Raw genomic sequence first — 21,843 nt, 5'->3', positions numbered from 1 at the left:
GTATGCAACAAATCCTATTAGAAATAAGGATGATATTCAATGAATAATAAGCCATTATCACTAAGATCTGATTGATTTTTCGTGCCTTTTTTATCCTGACACTTTTCACTGGGAGTTCAGTAGTTAATTCTAGAGCATATGGATGTTCATAAAGACTGAACTTGTTCGTTGATCTTGGTTAGCTACTCCATAAATTCCTACAGACTTTAAACATCATCAAATATTCTGCTGCGAGACATTGAGAGGTATCGTCCACCAGGCTGATACCTGAAAGGTGGATAAAGAAATGATCTGAGGCATCAAAAATAAAGAAGGAGAGAAAAACAAGGATACATTAAAAGGAAGTGGGTACATAATTTTTAAGAACTGTAAAATCTACTCAGTAGCTGAAATCAGAAACTTATTCTCCAAGGATATTATCCCAAAGAGATTTACCTATAATTATAAATCAACCAACAACTGTTTTACAGCCTATGATATGACACATATGGCAGGATGAGAGATGTTAAAAAGAAAGGAGAAGAGAGATATAAAACACATCATGGATTTTGGATTTAATACCTACTCTATATTGTTGAATATAAACAGAATATTCCTCTTGCTATTTATAAGCAAATATCTTCATGCCCATGATGTTTTGCTTTTGTTTAACTGTTTCTACTTGGTATAATAGCTAAAAGCACAGACTCTGAAGCCAGAGTCCTGGGGTTTAAATGCCTGATTTTGTTACTTAAAAGTTGTGTGACCCTGGGTAAGTAACTGAGCCTCTCTAGATTCAATTCCAATTGGACTTACAGCCATAAAATACGATTACTGTTGTTAAAGTGCACAGAATACAGTGCCACCCAGTCATATCTATGTAACTATTGCCAAATATGATGGATTTCATAAATGGAATTGTCAGAAATAGGAATATAAATATTGTTAAGATTCTACCAAATGATTTCAATTCTTTGTTATTTATCATACTACTAGTAATAATTTATGAAAGTACTAATTTCAATTACTACCACTGGATGATATAATTTTTAAAATATAAAAGATTAGCAGGTGTTAAAAGGTATCAAACGTTGCTTAAAACGTTTTACATTAGCAATAAAGATGAATATTTTCCTTATTTTTATCTTGTCAAGTCAGAATGTTATCAAATTTTTAGAGGAATACTAGAGTCAAAAGGACAAACTGGAACTTACCTTCCTGATTCAGATTCAAGAGGGTCATCAGTGAACGTTTCTGCATTAAAATCCAAAGGTTCCGCATCCTGAAGAAGTTCTATTCGGTCCCTTTCAGCCCTGTTATTAGCCCTGGTATATTTAGATGTCGCTGCAAAAGAAGAAAAATATTTCCACTTTCTATTGTCTTTATGGGTCACAGTCTACGGACACACAGAAAGTCAAGATTATAAAGGATCTGAATTTTCACTGTGAAGACAATATTAAGAAAGGATAACTACATGGTTATCTTAAAATTATATTAAAATGATTAATAGTATGATAGAAAATAAGAAAGAAGAGTTCTCCCTTGTATGTAGTCTAAGCTCAGAAGCAGCTACAACAACAGAATTAGTATTTAACTTCAACACAGATGGTGACTGCAGCCACAAAATTAAAAACGCTTGCTCCTTGGAAGAATAGCTATGAAAAACCTATACAGTATATTAAAAAGAAGAGACATCATTTTGCTGACAAAGGTCCACATAGTCAAAGCTATGGTTTTTCTAGTAGTCAGGTATGATGTGAGAGTTGGGCTATAAAGAAGGCTGAGAGTTGAAGAATTGATCCTTTTGAACTATGGTGTTGGAGAAGACTCTTGAGAGTTCCTTGGACAGCAAGTCAGTCCTAAAGGAAATCAACCCTGAATATTCATTGGAAGGACTGGTGCTGAAGCCGAACCTTCAGTACTTTGGTCACCTGATTCAAAAAGCTGATTTCACTGGAAAAGATCCTGATGCTGGGAAAGATTGAGGGCAACAGGATAAGGGGATGACAGATGATGACATTGTTGGATGGCATCAGAGTCAATGGACATGAGTTTGAGCATACTCTGGGAGATTGTGAAGAACTGGGAAGCCTGGTGTGCTGCAGTGAATGGGTTTGCAAAGAGTCAGACACAACTTAGCGAGTGAACAACAACAGCAATCATAACAGTGAAACTGTTTACAATTAAATAAGTTTCAGCTGGTTTCATAGTGAATCCAGGGGCTGCTACATTTCATTTCTCGGCTACGATTTTAAGGTGCAATCAACTCAAACTCTCCAAGAAAGAACTAACTCTTTTTTTCCATGGGGTTAGAATTCAGGGTTGGACATTGCTTCCCTGAATTCTTGCCCCATGGAAAAAATGAGTTAGTCCTTTCTTGGAGAGTTTGAGTTGATTGCACCTTAAAATCGTAGCTGAGAAATGAGATGTAGCAGCCCCTAGACTGGCAATCCACTCCAGTACTATTACCTGGAAAATCCCATGGACAGAGGAGCCTGGTAGGCTACAGTCCATGGGGTCCAAAGAGTCAGACACGACTGAGTGACTTCACTCACTCACTCAGTGTCCAACAGAAATAAATTGTAAGCCCTGTATTTACTTTTTACTAGTAAATACATTTAAAAAGTAAAAAGAAATAATTGAAATTAATTTTAACATATTTAACCCAATATATCCAAAATATTATCATTTCAATATGGGGCACCAGCTACCCTGCAAATGCTAAACAGTCATATGTGGCTAATGGTTACCACCTTGGTCAGCACAGATCTAGAAAACTAACTTTCCTTTCTCTATATGAATGATGTTTTCTCCATAAAAAAATTTTCAGTGTTATTTTGAGCAGCTCAACAGCTTCAAAACAAACCATGACACAGCTCTTTTTGAAAATTTAAGGCAAGCCAATTCTCTCTTACCTTACATTGTTGTCATCTTGGACTCTGCCCTCCTCTACTGTTTCTCTTATTCATTCAGCAAATACTGGTTGCCTCCCACATGCCAGGTTCTAACTCTTCATCCCAAAGTTTTGTGTTTCCTCTTAACCATTCTCCTATATCCCCCAGATCTCTGTACTCTGTTAAGTCCAAATACAAGATAAGCTTCCAAATATCTTTGTAGAATTATCCCTCTATTTCCTAGCTTTAACTGAAACTTCAGCTTTCTCTTCTTTTATGCTAAATCTCATCCAAACACATCCTCACTTCTTTATCTCCAGGGTTATCTCAAGGATGCTTATTTTAAGCCCTTATCATTTTTTTGTTTTTTAATTTATCTTTAATTGGAGGATAATGGCTTTACAATGTTGTGTTGATTTCTTCCATGAAACATATACTGTGTATTAAGGCCCTCAGCATTTTCTGACTGCATTACTAGAACAGACACTAAACTGGGTTGTGTCTCACTTCCCTGGAAATAATACTTTATATAGATATCAAATTCATCTTTCTAAACCAAAAATCTGAGCATGCTTCTTTCCATACTGAAATCTTACCTTTGGGATAAAATCCAAACTTCTCAGTGTGATAACACATTTCCCAACCATCTCTGTAGGCTTTCCTCTCATCAAGCTTCTCATACTTCAAGTTCTAGTCATACAGGAAAATCTACATTTCCCCAAAAGTTCTCTCATGTTGCTCATTCTTTGTTCTGCCTAAAAACCCCTTCAACTGGCTAAGTACTACTCATTCCTAAATAGTATTTCTTTATAACAGAAATCCTTTCCCAACGAAGAATTCTTTTTCCTCCCTTGAGCTGAGTCCTTCAGCATCATGTGTGCAGCCTTACACTCTCTCAACATCTCTGCATCTCTCCTCTGCCTTCTACTCAGTGCTGGACCTGCACACAAATAGGTCTCTTGTCACCCTCCCAGAAGCCTATGACAAAATCAAGAATGTGGGGAGGCTTCCTGACTCAACCCACTGGCCAATGTCTTCTGCCTGGTATCAGTTCCTCATTCAAGTAAGGGCAAACCAAGGATGGAAATTGTCTTCTTCATACTCCTGCGAAAGTACCTGACACATAAGAGTCAGTCAGTAATTTATCATAAAAATGACCAAATAGCCTGAAAAACATCTAGGTTAGTAGAAACCGATACTTGCCAAAAATATGCCTGGGATACGTACTATTGTTTAGATAGTATAATGACAACTATTCATCTGATGTCCCAGAGGTCTCCTTCTCCTACCTAATGCACATTTGACTTTCCTCTTCCTCCCATATACTGAGGGATGAGAAAAGGAAAGTTACTGCAGAACCTCACTTATTGTTCTATAAAGGCATTTTCTCAGTCTCTATACACGCAAGAATAAGAAGAAAATTTCTTAAGAGAACTAGATAATAAACTACTTACATCGGTTGGTACTCATTTCTGAGAAGTTCGATTCTTTCGGGTCAATATGAACATTTCTGTTTCTAGTGGAATCTTCTCTACTGTGTCCATAACGCTCTTTCCATTCCTAGAAAAGAAACACGAACATATAACATGAGAACACACAGTCAGAAAATAATTCAACAGTGATAACAGATTTAGATTATATATGTAGAGTAATATAATCTAATTCTTTTTCATCAGGAATTTGTCAGATAATCAATATAATTAGCACAGTACCTTTAGAAATCATAGATAATTTCCTTTATTTATAAATGACTTTAATAGTCATCAAACTTAACTTGCAGACATTTATAGACATTTTTGCTAGCTATGATTATTTTAAGTAATTGCCTTCCATCTAAAATGTCAAAATAATATAACTACAGTAAGGTTATCTTGACCATGGAAGGATTATGAAACTCAAAATAATTAATAAGATGTTAATAAAATTTTATTCTACCCAAATACGATTCTACAAATCATAGAGACTCAAAAAGTCATTTTTGATAGCAAAATTAAAGTTGTAGATAAACATACTTAGGTAATGACTCACGTGGCATTGTGTCTTAACTGCACTAAAATCTTATTAACTGGGATTCTACTCATTAAATTCTTAGAATTGAAAGGAACCCATGCAGTGCAGAGTTTCACTCTAAAATAGCCATGCCAGATGCTATTTGGCTCTCTTATTAGAAGACATGAAAAATTCTATGTTTGATCATCCTGTTCCAATTTTGGTAAACTCTGAGTTTTCACATAGAGGTGAACTCTATTCCACTCTTTGGTGCTAGTTATGCCTTCCGAAATAAAGAACAAGCCTCCCTTTCCATGACATACACTAAAATACACAAAGACAACTATCATGTCTCCTGAGTCTTCACTTCTCCAGTAGGGACACACTCAGGTATTGAAAATTTGTAGTGACTATGACTAGACTTTTCTCAATTTTTGCCTTTTCAATTCTCTAGGAAGTTAGTTTGCCTTAGCAAACAAAGGACTAAAGAAAAATTAAAGAGGAATAAAATTAATGTCATAAAACAAAAAAGCACATTTTTCAAGCAATCAAAATTACTTCAACAGCAAGACTGCATGAATTTATTCACTTTTTCAATAAATATTTACTGCCCCTAGCTTAGGCAAGAAACTGTTAGATGTTGGACATGAAGTAATTTATTACTAATGACTTTTTAGAACAGGTCTGACAGAATTCCTAGCATGTATATCTGAAACTATTAAAATCGCCTTTCTATAAAAATACATCCTATGTCACTGTCCCAAAGTTTTCAGCCAAAATCAATTAGATTCTTATGATAGTTCACATTAATCTTTAGGTTATAGCAAGTTAGTAAGTACTATACTTACTCTTCTTCTATTTTCACCTTCTTCTTGCCGTTGCCTTTTTCTCTTCTCTAGAGACAGAAAAGTGGTCTCAAATTTGGTATAATATGGTTTAATTAGATGTAGAGTAACTGAAGTAAAGGTATCAGGCTATGACCAATTTCCTTTAAATTACTACAAAGTCAAAGGTAATAGGTTATTGTTGGAAAGAACTGGAGAGGTCACCTAACTCCGTAGAGAATACCTTCCCAACTTCTGCTGGAGATCGCTCTTAGGCTCTATCTAAACAGTTTCAGTGAGGAAGAACTTCTCCCCATGGTGACTTGAAATTTGCTTCTAGGCAGCTTCTCTGTTTCTTTGTTTTGTCTTCTAAAATAAATTCATACTTTTTCTGCATAAGATTTTTTTTTCCATTACTCTCTTCTGGCTATATACTCAGTGGATTTTTCCCATAAGATATACCTGACACACTCATCATTCTGCCTACCCTCCTCTAGATTCTTTCTGACTTATCAGTCCTACTCTTGAAAATCTTATCCAGGACTGGATATGATACTCCAGATGAAGTCTGATTAATGCAAACAGCAGAAGAACTATTACATTAACTAGACACCACGTTCCTATGAGAGCATGTGAAGGCTAGACTAGCATATTTTAGAGCCATAATACATTTGGGGTTTATGTTTAAATAAGATCATAAAGAACCCCATGCTCAACTAGGAAGAATGCCTAAAAACCAATGTCCCAAAACTCAAGTTTTGTTCTTCTTTTCCTCCCTATTCTACCATCACTTGAACATCAAGAAATTTGATACACTCAGTTTTGAGATTAGATTCCAGTAGAGCACAATGCATTCTAACAGGCTGTTAATGATCACCACATTCTAAAAACCAGCCTTGGTTTGAATGAAAAACTATGCAGCATTAAACTAATGGTGATTCTTTAATGAGTTTTATATTGTATTCAATGTGACAAATCTATTTCAAAGAAAACAAGAAAATCACTCCAATACTAAACAACGGTATTATTTAGTTGCAGACATATTAATAATCTCTGCTACAGAATTTCTTAAAGACAGATGAAATAACCATGTATGTTATCAAATTTTTTTGCTATGAAGGCTTTCCATAGAATTTTACTAAAACACATTAATTTGTAATTTTTTAAGATAGATTAGAAGTTTCAAATCATACAAACATTAATTTTGTATTTTGAATCAGTACTTTCTCTTCATTTATTTTAAAAGACAAATCTTACCTCGTCTGATTAATTCTTTTCCTTCATCAACCAAGTCTGATGTCATATCATTATCTCCCATGAACTGCTGGAAACCAAGTAGATTCAAACAACGAGTTCCCAAGCTAATAAAAGTAGATTTTCAAAAAGATAAGCATTATTTCATACTGTAAATGTTTAAATTAGAAGCCTCTGTTGTATTTCTAGTTATCATGTCAAGTTATACAGCGCTACATCTGTCTTTCTTCAAGAAGTACTTATTTCCCTTTCTAAGAAATTTAAATGCCCACTACTCCACTGACTAGGGTATGCACCAAAGCCCAACTTCTTACAGACACAAATTAAGTCAGGCCACAGCATACTTTCAGAAGATTATTATACCAGGATGCTAAGCAATAGCTATAATACAAAAGCAATTTATTCTTTTCTTATATTCAAACAGCAATTTTAATACACATATACAACCAGTATTTACAAGTGCAGAATATTCTTGGCTTAGAAAGTCTTAATTATGCAAACTGATTTTCATGTTCTATTTTTTTAATCCTGAGAACTAGTCAGTTCTATTCAAAACAGTGTTACTATAAATTCAGAATTGATTACTATAGCTTATCGGGGGGCTATCATTAATATCTTATCTGGTTTTTACTTTAAACCTCATTGTTGTGCAGGACAGGAATACTCTGAAAATATGGTACATAAGGAAGGAAGGATTAATATCTGTTAAACTACTATTATGCATCAGATAGTTTACAGATACTCTTAATTAATTCTTACTATAACTCTAAGAGATAAATATTACTTTATAGATAAAGGAACAGAAGCAAAGGGCATTAAATACTTTGCTAAAGACCAATTAATAAATTTTAGAGCTAAGGATTTAAATCTAAAACAAAACAAAGACCAAGTTCTTTTTACTACCTTAGTTTTCAAACTTTTTCACTAATGTACTTTTAATGGCAGAATTCTGAACACCATACATGAAGAAAGGCAGAGAGAGGAAAAAGAAAGGGAGGAGTGTGTGTGTGTGTGTGTATGCAATGTGTGTTAGGAAGAAGAGAAAACAGTGAAGCAATTAAGAAAAAGTAAAGATCTCCCATTTTACATCAGTGATGTGTAAAAATCTGACTAGTTCATAAATTATCTGCTTGTTTTAATATATAAGGAATGCTTGTATGACTTACCAGTGAGTAAAATTGGGGTTTCAGGTGGATGGTCATGCTAATTCTGTGACTTTAAATATTCCCCTACCATCATTATGTACTTGTGGGAATACTATACTGCAGGATGAGATCATTGTCTCTGGAAAGGCTGTAGCTTTGTCTAAAGTGTCAGGAAACAGCTTTACAGGCTCTAGGCAGTTAAGTCTGAATATTATTAATAGCTCTGTGTATGGTTATGTGCTAGTAATGAAGGAATTAGACTATTATGGCAGCATTCCAAAAGAAAATCGACCTATAAAGTCAAGTTAATGCTGAAATGTCTGCAAGCCGTTTCTTCAAATATTCCTTTAATACAGTATATTTTTATATATAAATATATATTATATATTATTACATGTATAATATATAATATATAAAAATATAATTTGATAATTGAGGTATATGACCTTTCTTTTCCTTAAAGACAAACTAGCAAAGTTTATCTTAATTATAAAACAACACTTTTAAAGAAATATTTTTAAGTTAAACAATTTTCCTTTTAGACGTAATTCCTTACATTAAAATTTTATAGTTGACAAGGCACTATCCCATCCATCTATTCCTTGATGCATATGTCAATCTAATAAGATGCTAACCTTAAGTAGAGATGCCAATCTTACCAAGATAACCACTAAGATGAGGAGATAAGATTTATATATCACAAGCTCTTAATGTTCCATTTGTAGTTTATAAACTTTTTAAATGAATAAGCACATAAAAATAGTTTAGTTTTGGACATCCAAAGGATGACTGGTCTCTTACTTTTAACACATCATTTTCACAATAAATATAAACCTCTGTCTTTCCTACCTTACAGAAAAAAGCTGAAAATATTATATTGTTTTATCAGTTCATGGGCTTCCCTGATAGCTCAACTGGGAAAGAATTTGCCTGCAATGCAGCAGAGGAGTGCTGGGTTCAATCCCCAGGTCAGGAAGATCCCGTGGAGAAAGGAATGGCAACCCACCCCAGTATTCCTGCCTGGAGAATTCCATGGACAGAGGAGTCTGGTGGGCTACAGTCCATGGGGTCGCAAAGAGTCAGACACAACTGAGCGACTTTCATTTTCACCAGTTCACATTAAGTTTTATTTTAAATTATAATCCTTTGGCTCTTTTACTTATGAGAAGATAAAATATAGATGCTTTAAAAAAATTCAACACAGAATTCACTTGAAACAATATTTGTCTTTTTACTCAATATCCAAGTGTTAGAATATCAGTATAATAATTTATGCTATTTGTAAACTATTTCTGCTTTATTGACTATGCCAAAGCCTTTGACTGTGTGGATCACAATAAACTGTGGAAAATGCTGAAAGAGATGGGAATACCAGGTCACCTGACCTGCCTCTTGAGAAATCTGTATGCAGGTCAGGAAGCAACAGTTAGAGCTGGAAATGGAACAACAGACTGGTTCCAAATAGGAAAAGGAGTACCTCAAGGCTGTATATTGTCACCCAACTTCTATGCAGAGTACATCATGAGAAACGCTGGACTGGAAGAAACACAAGCTGGAATCAAGATTGCTGGGAGAAATATCAAGAACCTCAGATATGCAGATGACACCACCCTTACGGCAGAAAGTGAAGAGGAACTAAAAAGCCTCTTGATGAAAGTAAAAGAGGAGAGCGAAAAAGTTGGCTTAAAGCTCAACATTCAGAAAACGAAGATCATGGCATCTGGTCCCATCACTCCATGGGAAATAGATGGGAAAACAGTGGAAACAGTGTCAGACTTTTTTGGGGGGGGCTCCAAAATCACTGCAGATGGTGATTGCAGCCATGAAATTAAAAGACTCTTACTCCTTGGAAGAAAAGTTATGACCAACCTAGATAGCATATTCAAAAGCAGAGACATTACTTTGCCAACTAAGGTCCGTCTAGTCAAGGCTATGGTTTTTCCTGTGGTCTTGTATGCATGTGAGAGTTGGACTGTGAAGAAGGCTGAGCACGGAAGAATTGATGCTTTTCAACTATGGTGTTGGAGAAGACTCTTGAGAGTCCCTTGGACTGCAAGCAGATCTGACCAGTCCATTCTAAAGGAGATCAACCCTGGGATTTCTTTGGAAGGAATGATGCTAAAGCTGAAACTCCAGTACTTTGGCCACCTCATGCGAAGGGTTGACTCATTGGAGAAGACTTTGATGCTGGGAGGGATTGGGGCAGGAGGAGAAGGGGACAACCGAGGATGGGATGGCTGGATGGCATCACTGACTCGATGGACTTGAGTTTGAATGAACTCCGAGAGTTGGTGATGGACAGGGAGGCCTGGCATGCTGTGATTCATGGGGTCGCAAAGAGTCGGACATGACTGAGTGACTGAACTGAACTGAACTGAAACTATTTGTAATAACTATTTATACTGAAAGATTTAAGTGAAAAGTGGTTGGATGAAACTCATTATCAATAAAATTTTTTTTTAATTTTATTTATTTATTTATTTTTAGTTTTTTATTTTTTTAATTTTAAAATCTTTAATTCTTACTAAGTGGCATTTTTGGTGTGTCATGGAGCACTGAAGCAGTGAAGAAGGTAGGTAGGCAGAGTACGAGATGAAGGCACTTAACGCGGAAGTAGGGAAGACAAGCTGCTAGAAGTCAAGGACACCTGTCTTAACTCCTCTTGAGTCTGATCTCTGCCAAGCTTCTACCAATTTTTCTGATCTGATAAAAAGAGTAGCCCATGTACTTTCCATGTACTGTCTGATTACAACTGCTTCTTAATTGATTTTTTGTGCTGATTATGGTCGGAAACATCCAGAAACCCAGAAATTATTATGCGGAAAGCCCTAAGACTAATACATGTTACCAAATAGAAGCTAGGCAAGCAAGAGTTTTATAAGATATACTGGCTGCCACGACCAAAGGCCAGGACTCAGAGTTAACATTCTGTTTTTAATCCTATCACTTTGTAGACCAAATACTTAGAATAACTCTCTTTTCTTGATAATATCTTTGGAGGGAGACCCTGACCCAGCACTCAAGCAATCTCTTTAAACTATCCCCAGCATTCCCAAAGCCACAATAAAACAACTAAAACCCAATCAGTGAATATTTAAAAGAGTTTTAAGGAGAAAGATATCCAGATCAGGATACATATATAAGAAAATACAAGCAACGTTAAGTTTCCTACCTAAAATACGTAGCAATGCAGAGTATTACCACCAACATAGGATAATATATATAGAACCCATCTGCAATAAAGGATAAAACTTTCATGGAACCCATAATCTGAGGAGCAAGAAAAAAAATTAGTTAAATAGGTACAGCTCTATATATTTCTTTCTTTTTCATCATTAGAAAATTTATCCATAACCAGCTATATCAATAAATTCGGAGTTTTCAAAAAAGTAGAAATGAAGCATTAAATAGACGATTTTTAAGTCCTCATCACAAGAGGAAAAAAATTGTGACTATGAGGTGATGAATGTTAACTAAACTTACTGTGACAACTATTTCACAATATATACATATACTAATTATGTTGTACACCTTAAAATAATACGTTATGTGTCTATTATATCTTGATATGGCTTATTTTCTCCTAAGAAATTAATATTATATAAATATTACTGAAAATCATCAATTACATTAAGACCATAAACATAAAGGTTAATATTATTATAGGTCAGGTCTGTGAATATGCTTAGCTGGACCAAAAAAATTTTGTTTATAATAAAACGAAAGCAATATCACCTTTACCCAGTCATTAGTAACTACATATACAATGTGTAAAAGGAAGTTCAAGTAATTTTTAAAAAGATTCTAATAATGCAATAGAACTGTTTGCCAGCAGTAAAAAGAAATTTCACAACAATAGCATCCCATATAGATAATGAATCTAAAGAACTTTTTTTTTTTTACCATACTTACAGATGTATAAGCAGTTGGCTGTGTATTTTGGTGAGAGATGGAAGAATCCATGTGGGTCAAACCCAAGAAATTAAGACATAAAGGAGGAGTCAAACGGCAAAATAACCTGCAATAAAGCATAAACAAACACATAAGAATAAAGCAGCAACACATATTTTACGTTATCTTGAAATACACTGAGAATGTTTCAGATCATTGTACTATTCTCATCTATTTGTATTTTGAATTCTTAATATGAACTGCCCTTACTTGGAAGACATTCTGAAAGTCCTATTAATACCACAGTTTCCTGAAAAACATTAACACCTACAAAACAAAACTCCAGCCTCAGGATGCCTCCTTTGGTGAGGTTTGCCACTGCTTTATCACAACAGTTTGTAGAGCGGTTTTGTATGTGCCTCTTCTGTGCAATTTAGCTCAGTTCTCAAGGTGAATTGTACTCAGTATATAAAAGATCTGCAGTTGCATCACATTATGTCAACTCTGACAACTACAGATATAAATAATTGTTGGAGCTCAGTTTTTTCTTTTTTTTTTATTTTTTAAATTAGAGGATAATTACTTTACAATATTGTGACAGCTTTTGTCATGTATCAGCATGAATCAGTATTAGGCATACACGTCCCTTCCCTCTTGAACCCCCTTCCCACACCCCTCCCCATCCCACCCATCCAGGTTGTCGCAGAGCACTGGGCTGGGCTGTGTTATGCAAGCAACTTCTCACTGGCTATCATTTTACATTTGGTAATGCGTATGTTTCAGTGCTTTTCTCTCATATCATCCCACACTCTCCTTCCCCCACTGTGTCCAAAATGTCTGTCTCCTTTGCTGCCCTGCAAACAGGATTGTCAGTACTATCTTTCTACATTCCATGTATATGTTTTAATATATATTTGTCTATCTTTTTCTGACTTATTTCACTCTGGACAATAGGCTCTAGGTTCATCCACCTCATTAGAACTGACTCAAATGCATTTCTTTCTATAGCTGAGTAATATTCCATTGTGTATATATACCACAACTTCCTTATCCATTCATCTGTCAGTGGCCATCTAGGTTGCTTCCTTGTCTTAGGTATTGTAAATAGTGCTGCAATGAACATTGGGGTACATGTGTCTTTTTCAATTCTGGTTTTCTGAGAGTATATGCCCAGTAGTAGACTTGCTGGGTTGTATGGTAGCTTCATTCCTAGATTTTAAAGGAATTTCTATACTGTTTTCCAAGCTTCCCTAGTAGCTCAGCTGGTAAAGAATCCTCCTGCAATGCAGGAGACTCTGGTTTAATTCCTGGGGCAGGAAGATCCCCTGGAGAAGGAATAGGCAACCCACTCCAGTATTCTTGGGCTTCCCTGGTGGCTCAGACAGTAAAGAATCTGCCTGCAATGTGGAAGACTTGAGCTCAATCCCTGGGTTAGGAAGATCCCTGGAGGAAGGCATGGCAACCCATTCCAGTATTCTTGTCTGGAAATTCCATGGGCAGAGGAGCCTGGTGGGCTATAGTTCACGGGGTCGCAAAGAGTTGGACAAGACTGAGCAACTAAGTACAGCAGCACACCATACTGTTCTCCATAGTGGCTATATCAATTTGCATTCCCACCAACAGTGTAAGAGTGTTCCCTTTTCTCCATACCCTCTCCAGCATTTATTGTTTGTAGACTTTTTGATGATAGCCATTCTGACTGGAGCCAGATGATACCTCATTGTAGTTTTTATTTGCATTTCTCTAACAATTTTGAGCTTCGTTGAGCATTTTATCATGTGTTTATTAGCCATCTGTATGTCATCTTTGGAGAAATGTCTGTTTAGGTCTTCTGCCCACTTTTATACTAGGCTGTTTGTTTTTCTGGTATTGAGCTGCATGAGCTGCTTATATACTTAGGAGATTAATTTTTTGTCAGTTGTTTTGTTTGCTATTAATTTTTCTCATTCTGAGCGTTGCTTATAGCTTATAGCTTCCTTCATTGTGCAAAAGTTTTTAAGTTTAATTAAGTCTTATTTATTTTTATTTCCATTATTCTAGGAGAATATAGAGGCTCTTGCTGTGGTTTATGTCAGAGTGCTCTATTTTCCTCTAAAAGTTTTATAGTCTTCGGTTTAACATTTAGGTCTTTAATCCATTTTGAGTTTATTTTTGTGTATGATGTTAGAAGATGTTCTAATTTCATTCTTATACAGGCAGCTGACCCAGCACCACTTGTTGAACAGACTGTCTTTTCTCCAGTGTGTATTTTTGCTTCCTATGTCAAAGATAAGGTGCTCACAGGTGTGTAGAATTATCTCTGGACTTTTTATCTTGTTCCTTGGGTCTATATTTCTGTTTTTGTGCCAACATCTCTTCACTGGTTCATGCCATCTTTGATGTCCTTCCTCAGTGTCTTATAGTTTTCTGCATACAAGTCTTTTGTCTCTTTAGGTAAATTTATTCCTAAGTATTTTATTCTTTTTATTGCAGTGGTGAATGGGATTGTTTCCTTAATTTCTTTTTCTAATTTTTCATTGTTAGTATATAGGAATCCAAGGGATTTCTGTGTATTAATTTTATATCCTACAATTTTACTATATTCATTGATTAGCTCTAGTAATTTTCTGGTGGCATCTTTAGGGTGTTCTATGTAGAGAATCATGTCATTTGCAAACAGTGAGAGTTTTACTTCTTTTCCAATCTGGATTCCTTTTATTTCTTCTTCTTCTTCTCTGATTGTGATGGCAAGGACTTCCAAAACTATGTTGAGTAACAGTGGTAAAAGTGGGCACCCTTGTCTTGTTTCTGAGTTTAGAGGAAATGCTTTCAGTTGTTTACCACTGAGGATAATGTCTGCTGTAGGTTTGTCATATATGGCCTTTATTATGTTGAGGTATGTTCCTTCTATGCCTACTTTCTGGAGAGTTGCGACCAGATAAAAAGAGAGCCTTACAAAACAAGGAGCTGGAGAACAGGAAGAGATGAAAATGAAGAGAGGGTATGAATATAAAGAGGTGATGAGGAGTTATTTTGTGGTGACAGAATAGTTCTGTATCTCGATTATGGTGGTGGTTACAGGAATCTACACATACACACACACACACACACAAATGAATAAAGTATAAAAAATAGTGAGAACTAATAAAGTCTGTTGTGGTCTAGTTAACAGTAATGTGTCTGTGTAAATTTTTTGCTTTTGATATTGTACAACAGCAATATAAAATGTCTCCACTGGGGGAGGCTGGGTGAAGGTTACCAAGATTCTGTATTGTATTTGCAACTTCCTTTGAATCTATAATTATTTGGGGAAAATGGATTTAAAAAAAAGTCTTAGCGATGCTTCAGATATTGATTCCTCTTGAAGTTCCCAAAGTCCAGTCCTAAAAACCTAATATAACTAGTTTAATAATATGGACAAACAATAGATTGTGCAATTTAGCCCAAGCTGGAGCCATCTCTCCAAAATTCTGCTAAATCTCTTACCAAAAATCATTCTTTTGGTCTTCTTAGTCCTCTACAGTTCAGTGTGAGACCACTGAATTTTTCTGATTCTCAGAACACTTTCTAGACTTAAGTCTCTAAAATATCAAATGTTTCTATTATTACTAACCTATTTACTGACTTCTAATTGGTAAATCCAGACTCAGTATGCCCTTCTTTTCGTTCCTAATCTAGCATACCTATTTTAACCCTAAACTTCAAGCAGGATTTAGTTAGCATTCAACAAGCATCTAATTAATACTTAAACCTAAGCAACTAGCTCATAGAAATATAGGTGTTAGTAAAAGAGCCATAAACAACAAAAAATAAAAGAGACATTCATGTAATGGAAACATTTTCCTTGTTTCTAAACACAGTCTACTTACATGCCACTGAAGAGAAGGCTATACGCATCAGTCTGGTGATGTGAAGCCAGGTAGTAATAGTTAAATACACGAATCCTGAACACAGTAGAATAAACACAGATACTGAGGAAGAAGATGGAAAGAAAGCAAGCAATCTGAAAAAACAAAACAAAAACCCAGTTTCAGACTAATAGACTTCAGTACTTTCTATACTACTATAAGCATTATCTTTTCATTCCAACTAACATTTATTGACATTCTAAAATTTAAACACAGCAATAGCAGCTTTTTAACCACCTAAGAAAATGAAATTTTGATAAAAAAATCTAGATCTTAATCAGTCTCACATCCTATCCATAAGTTTCGAATCTACCTCCTGAAGTGAGCCTGTTCTCTCATTCCCTTGGCAACTCTTCACATGAAGACTATAATTTATCTAGCTTCACTGGCATCAGTTCAGTTCAGTTCAGTCACTCAGTCGTGTCCGACTCTTTGCGACCCCATGAATTGCAGCACGTCAGACCTCCCTGTCCATCACCATCTCCCGGAGTTCACTCAGACTCACGTCCATTGAGTCAGTGATGCCATCCAGCCATCTCATCCTCTGTCGTCCCCTTCTCCTCCTGCCCTCAATCCCTCCCAGCATCAGAGTCTTTTCCAATGAGTCAACCCTTCGCATGAGGTGGCCAAAGTACTGGAGTTTCAGCTTTAGCATCATTCCTTCCAAAGAAATCCCAGGGCTGATCTCCTTCACTGGCATAAAGTGGATCAAAATATTCTCATAAAAATATTGTACACTACTTTGCATCTTTTCATCTCTCTTCAAATACAATTCTTAGTTTTTATAGTCTGGGTAAAATAATGAAGCTCATTTTTGGAAATCTAAATAACAACACTGTGGGGAACTTCACTGCTTTCATTATTACTAGAAGAAATATGTGGAGAAAAGGTACAACAGTTAAGGATTAAAGTTAAACCACAACTGGCATTTATTTATGACACATATAAACTGACCTCGATATAAATATAATTGTATGTTTTTTCAGCCAGCTGTATGAAGACTGCAAAGAGGGATAAGACAGGTCTAGTGCTAAAGAATGTGCACTCTGACCACACAACTATCACGGAGAATATGGACAACACCACAGCAAGTACCCGATAAAACCAGGGTCGCAAAAGGCACTCCCAATACCACTCTGTAAGATAAAAAGAAAAAAATGATTAAGAAAACCATAAAGAAGCAACAGTGTATTTACAGTGTTTCAAAATTCCCCCACACAAGATACATAATTGCAAAGAAACATACTGGTGGAAACAAGCAGACAGCATCCTAAACAAATGATCACCAGTAACAGAACAAATTGATATTATGGGCCTCCTGCTCTGAGAAGAACACAACATCACTGCTGAGGTATTCCTGCCAAAAATGCAGAACCTGCATCTGATCATGAGGAAACATCAAACTCAAATTGGTATAAGTCAAAAAACACAATTATAATTCAACTCTGCATTGGTGAAAATATACACTTTCCACCAGGAAAATTATCAGCATCAAGCTTTGAAATGTATATCAAAAATTACATACCAACTGTAGGATTATAAAAATACTGAATAAATCTATTTTCTGGCTCTGGCGATTGAAAGGTATGAACAAACTGACAAGTAGCACTTGTTTCATTTTTTGCTACATCTTCTAGATAAAATGCTTGTTCCAAAAGAATCTGCCATTGCACTTGAGTTCTCCGATGTCTCTGAACTGAATAAATCACCTAAAAAAGACAACAGGGGGTATACCTGTCAGTGTTCTGAAACAGGAGTGATTCAGCTCCCCACTAAGGACCATGTTTTGGTTGTCACAACAATAGGGAAGTGCTAATGGCATTTACTGGGTGGGGCTGAGTATGTTAATATTCTGTAATACATGTAACAGTTTGCTCAGTGAATTCTCCTCCCCAAATACCAACAGTACTCCTGTCAAGAAACAGGAAGTTAAAACACTTCCAAGAATAATGATAAGGACAAGATCAAAGGAAGTTTCTGATATACATTCACTCAAAACTCCTTTTTTGTGGGCAGTAAATCTAACTAAAATCATCAGAAGGTAAAAAGGCTATATAAAGTTACCTGTTTATGTAGTTTTACCAGACTTTTTTCACTTGGGTAGGTATTATGCTTTTCATCAAAATCTTCATAATCATCCATGTTCCTGCCCATTTTTTCCTGATACTCTATAGGGCACTAAAAGGAACAAGCAGATTTTTAGAAATTTTATTTGAAAATAGATAAAAAATTTTATTTTTGTTAAGAATCTTTCATTCTTAAGCATATCTAATTTTCCTGCAAATATCTTCCAGAGGTGGAATCACCTACCCTATTAGTCATTTAATACCCCTATGAACTTGGGCAAGTTAGTTAACCTCCATAAATAGGTCTCAAAAGATAGCAAATATAAGAGAAATGATTAGAGAATTGATTCTTATGACTGTCATCTCAGTCAAAAGAAACACTAGCTAATGATTAGTATGACAGATTTAAAACATAGGAAAAGAACTGAATAGCCACATGTGAAAAAAAAAAAATGAAACTAGACCACAATTGCACACCATATATAAAACTCAACCCCAAATCGATTAAAAACTTGAATGCAAGACCTGAAATCATAAAATCCCAGAATATAGGCAGGATGCTCTCTGATATCACTCTTAGCAAATATCTTTCTAGATCTGTCTCCTCAGGCAACGGAAGCAAAAGCAAAAATAAACAAATGTGATGCTTTTTCCTATGGTCATGTATGGATGTGAGAGTTGGACTATGAAGAAGGCTGAGGGCCGAAGAATTGATGCTTTTGAACTGTGGTGTTGGAGAAGACTCTTGAGAGTCCCTTGGACTGCAAGAAGATCCAACCAGTCCATTCTGAAGGAGATCAACCCTGGGATTTCTTTGGAAGGAATGATGCTAAAGCTGAAGCTCCAGTACTTTGGACACCTCATGTGAAGAGTTGACTCATTGGAGAAGACTCTGATGCTGGGAGGGATTGGGGGCAGGAGGAGTAGGGGACGACAGAGGATGAGATGGCTGGATGGCATCACGGACTCGATGGACCTGAGTCTGAGTGAACTCCGGGAGATGGTGATCGACAGGGAGGCCTGGCATGCTGTGATTCATGGGGTCGCAAAGAGTCAGACACGACTGAGCGAATGAACTGAACTGAACTGAACTGAAAAAGCTTTTATATAGCAAGGGAAACCGTCAATAAAGTGAAAAGACAACCTACCAAATGAGAGAAGAATTTCAATCGATATATCCAATAAGAGATGAATATATATGGAGAAGGCAATGGCACCCCACTCCAGTACTCTTGCCTGGAAAATCCCATGGATGGAGGAGCCTGGTAGGCTGCAGTCCGTGGCGTCACTAAGAGTTGGGCATGACTGAGCGATTTCACTTTCACTTTTTGCTCTCATGCATTGGAGAAGGAAATGGCAACCCACACCAGTATTCTTGCCTGGAGAATCCCAGAGACAGAGGAACCTAGTGGGTTGCCGTTTATGGGGCTGCACAGAGTCGGACACAACTGAAGCAACTTAGCAGCAGCAGCAGCAGCAGCAACAGCAGCAGCAGCAACAGCAGCAGCATATAAAATATATAAAGAACCCATACAATTCAAGAATGAATAATCTGATTGAAAAATGGGCAGAGAAGCTAAATGAATAATATTTCCCAAGGAAGACATACAGGTGGCCAACAAGTACTTGAAAAGATGTTCAACATCACTAATTTTTAGAGAAATGCAAATCGTCAATCAGCTATTATCAAAATGATAAGAAATAACAAGTGTTGGTGAAGGTGTGGAGAAAACGGAATCCTCACACATGATTGGTGAGAATGTAAATTGATGCAGGCCACTATGGAAGATAGTATGGTGAGTCCTCAAAAAATCAAGAATAGAACTACCATATGATCTAACTATCTCACCTCTGGGATTTTATCTCAAGAATAAGAAAATAGTAATCCTAAAAGATATCTGTACCCCTAGGATCACTGCAGCATTATTTACAATAGTCAAGAAACAATCTAAGTGCCCATCAATGAATGAATAGATAAAGAAGATGCAGTATACATGTACATACACACACACGCATGCACACACACACACGCATGCACACACACACACGCATGCACACACACAACGGAATACTACTCAGCCAACAAAAAGGGCAAAATCTTGCCATTTGCAACACAGATAGACCTGGAGGGTATTACACTAAGTGAAATCAGTCAGATAAAGAAAAACACTGTATGATTTAACTCATATGTGGAGTATAAAAAACTAATAAACAAACAAAACAAAATAAATGAATAAACCAAACTAAATAAAAACAAACACTGATACAGAGAAAAAAGTAGTAATAAGGATAGGGTAAAATGGGTAAAGGGGTTCTACTGTATGGGTAACTGATGGAAAATAAATTTTGGTGGTGAGGATGGTATAGGGTATATAGAAATAGAAATATAATGTACACACAAAACTTAAGATATGTCATAAATCAATGCTACTTGAATTTAAAGAAGACTTACATGTAAGTCTTTAAAAATAAACATAGGAAAAGGAATAGTTCAGTGGTTCTACGGTTGCTGAGAAGGTAACTGGGAAACTCTTATGGAATAATCATTTTTGGAAGTATATGAATACCTCCAATTCAATACTAAGGCATCAAAATCTTAACTGTATAGTTTTTTAAATATCTATATGAAATATCTTACAATATCATTTATTTTATGAAAAATGCTTATAAAATAACATGTACAAAGCTGCTTAAAAGTGATTACTGAAAACAGTTTAGTTTCTTACAGGAGATATGCTTTTAGTGACTACATTTAATGACATTTTTACAACCTATAAACATCCATCTCCATCACTGTGTCACAGCAATAATTTTACATTATTTAACATAATCTCTATAGCCACATTTCAATGGAAAATACTGCCAATAAATAATGTTAAACATATAATAACGAACAAACTTTATGTACAAATTACTATTAATTTACTGTTAACATAAAAATGGAAAAGGCTGGAAGACATCAATCATACACTGTATAATTTTCTGATGCTTTAATTATAATATTAATTATGTAGATTTATATTTCAAAAGAAAGTAGATGAAAATATTATTTAATTACCTTTTTAAGTATTGTGTCAACACATTTTCTCAGTGGGTGGTTATACTTGATGCTCTCATTCACTTTACGAACTTCCTATAAGAACAGTAAGAGGAATAAAAATATTTCCATTTCTATAGATTAGGTGTTTCAAATCAGGATGCTCTAGGTATTATATATATTCTCACAAGTTTAAAACCTAAATAACTCAGCATATAAAACTCAGAGTTCCATCTCTGAATAAAAGTTCTTAATAACAAAAATAAAAATATAAAATTATAGAACAAATTTATCTACACCCTCACATTTTCTATATATTTCTAGGTTTACTGCCTTATCATTTGGTATACAAAGATGAATATGCATTAGAAAAACTCATGAACCATCTGTCCAACTTTGCGATTCTAAAAGAACAACACTTTGTTCTTCCACCTTGCTCCTCAAGCTCAATTATCTCATTATCCAAAATGCAGCAAAGAAACCAGAAGCAGAACAGGCTAAAAATATCACAAAGCACCTGCTCCTTTCCAACAACAGAGTACTTTCAGCAGTCACAACTAATGATTCATTCCACATTTTTAAGATTAAGAGTACATTATATGTCAGCACTGTCCTAGGTGAAAGGTCACCACAGTCCATACTGGAGGGTGGAGTGGGAAGACATGGTATTGTAAGTCTTTCACTAAGATTACAGTGTGGTGATGAGATAATTAAATAAACAATTTAAAGAGTAAGAAAGGCATGAAGGCATTAGGCAAGGGAATCTTTAGAAGCACTAGTTCTCAAAGAATCACAATATCCTATAATACTACAGGAAATTTTTGAAAAATTGGAACCACTTTTCTAGGAAGAAGAAACAGTATGTTCAAAGGCTGGG

The 21,843-nt window shown here is 35.6% G+C and overlaps 1 protein-coding gene across 1 annotated transcript in view; it reads right to left on the bottom strand.

Annotated features, from left to right (window-relative positions):
- Positions 1-206: 206 nt before the first annotated feature.
- LMBRD2 (LMBR1 domain containing 2) overlaps positions 207-21,843 on the bottom strand; it is a 33,528-nt gene continuing 11,891 nt past the window's right edge. Inside the window, exons 6-17 of the mRNA XM_052659243.1 lie at positions 20,988-21,062; positions 17,928-18,041; positions 17,389-17,572; positions 16,818-16,999; positions 15,825-15,958; positions 11,998-12,103; positions 11,258-11,355; positions 6,944-7,047; positions 5,711-5,757; positions 4,328-4,433; positions 1,194-1,323; positions 207-267 (exon numbers count right to left, since the gene is read on the bottom strand). Of these exons, the coding sequence (XP_052515203.1) occupies positions 207-267; positions 1,194-1,323; positions 4,328-4,433; positions 5,711-5,757; positions 6,944-7,047; positions 11,258-11,355; positions 11,998-12,103; positions 15,825-15,958; positions 16,818-16,999; positions 17,389-17,572; positions 17,928-18,041; positions 20,988-21,062 (1,341 nt within the window). The remainder of the gene's footprint in view (positions 268-1,193; positions 1,324-4,327; positions 4,434-5,710; positions 5,758-6,943; positions 7,048-11,257; positions 11,356-11,997; positions 12,104-15,824; positions 15,959-16,817; positions 17,000-17,388; positions 17,573-17,927; positions 18,042-20,987; positions 21,063-21,843) is intronic.

Source organism: Budorcas taxicolor, chromosome 20 (genome assembly GCF_023091745.1).
Source record: "Budorcas taxicolor isolate Tak-1 chromosome 20, Takin1.1, whole genome shotgun sequence".
In the NCBI taxonomy this organism is placed as follows: domain Eukaryota; kingdom Metazoa; phylum Chordata; class Mammalia; order Artiodactyla; family Bovidae; genus Budorcas; species Budorcas taxicolor.
Note: the sequence above shows the minus strand (reverse complement) of the source record. Positions and strands in the feature narration are given on the sequence as shown.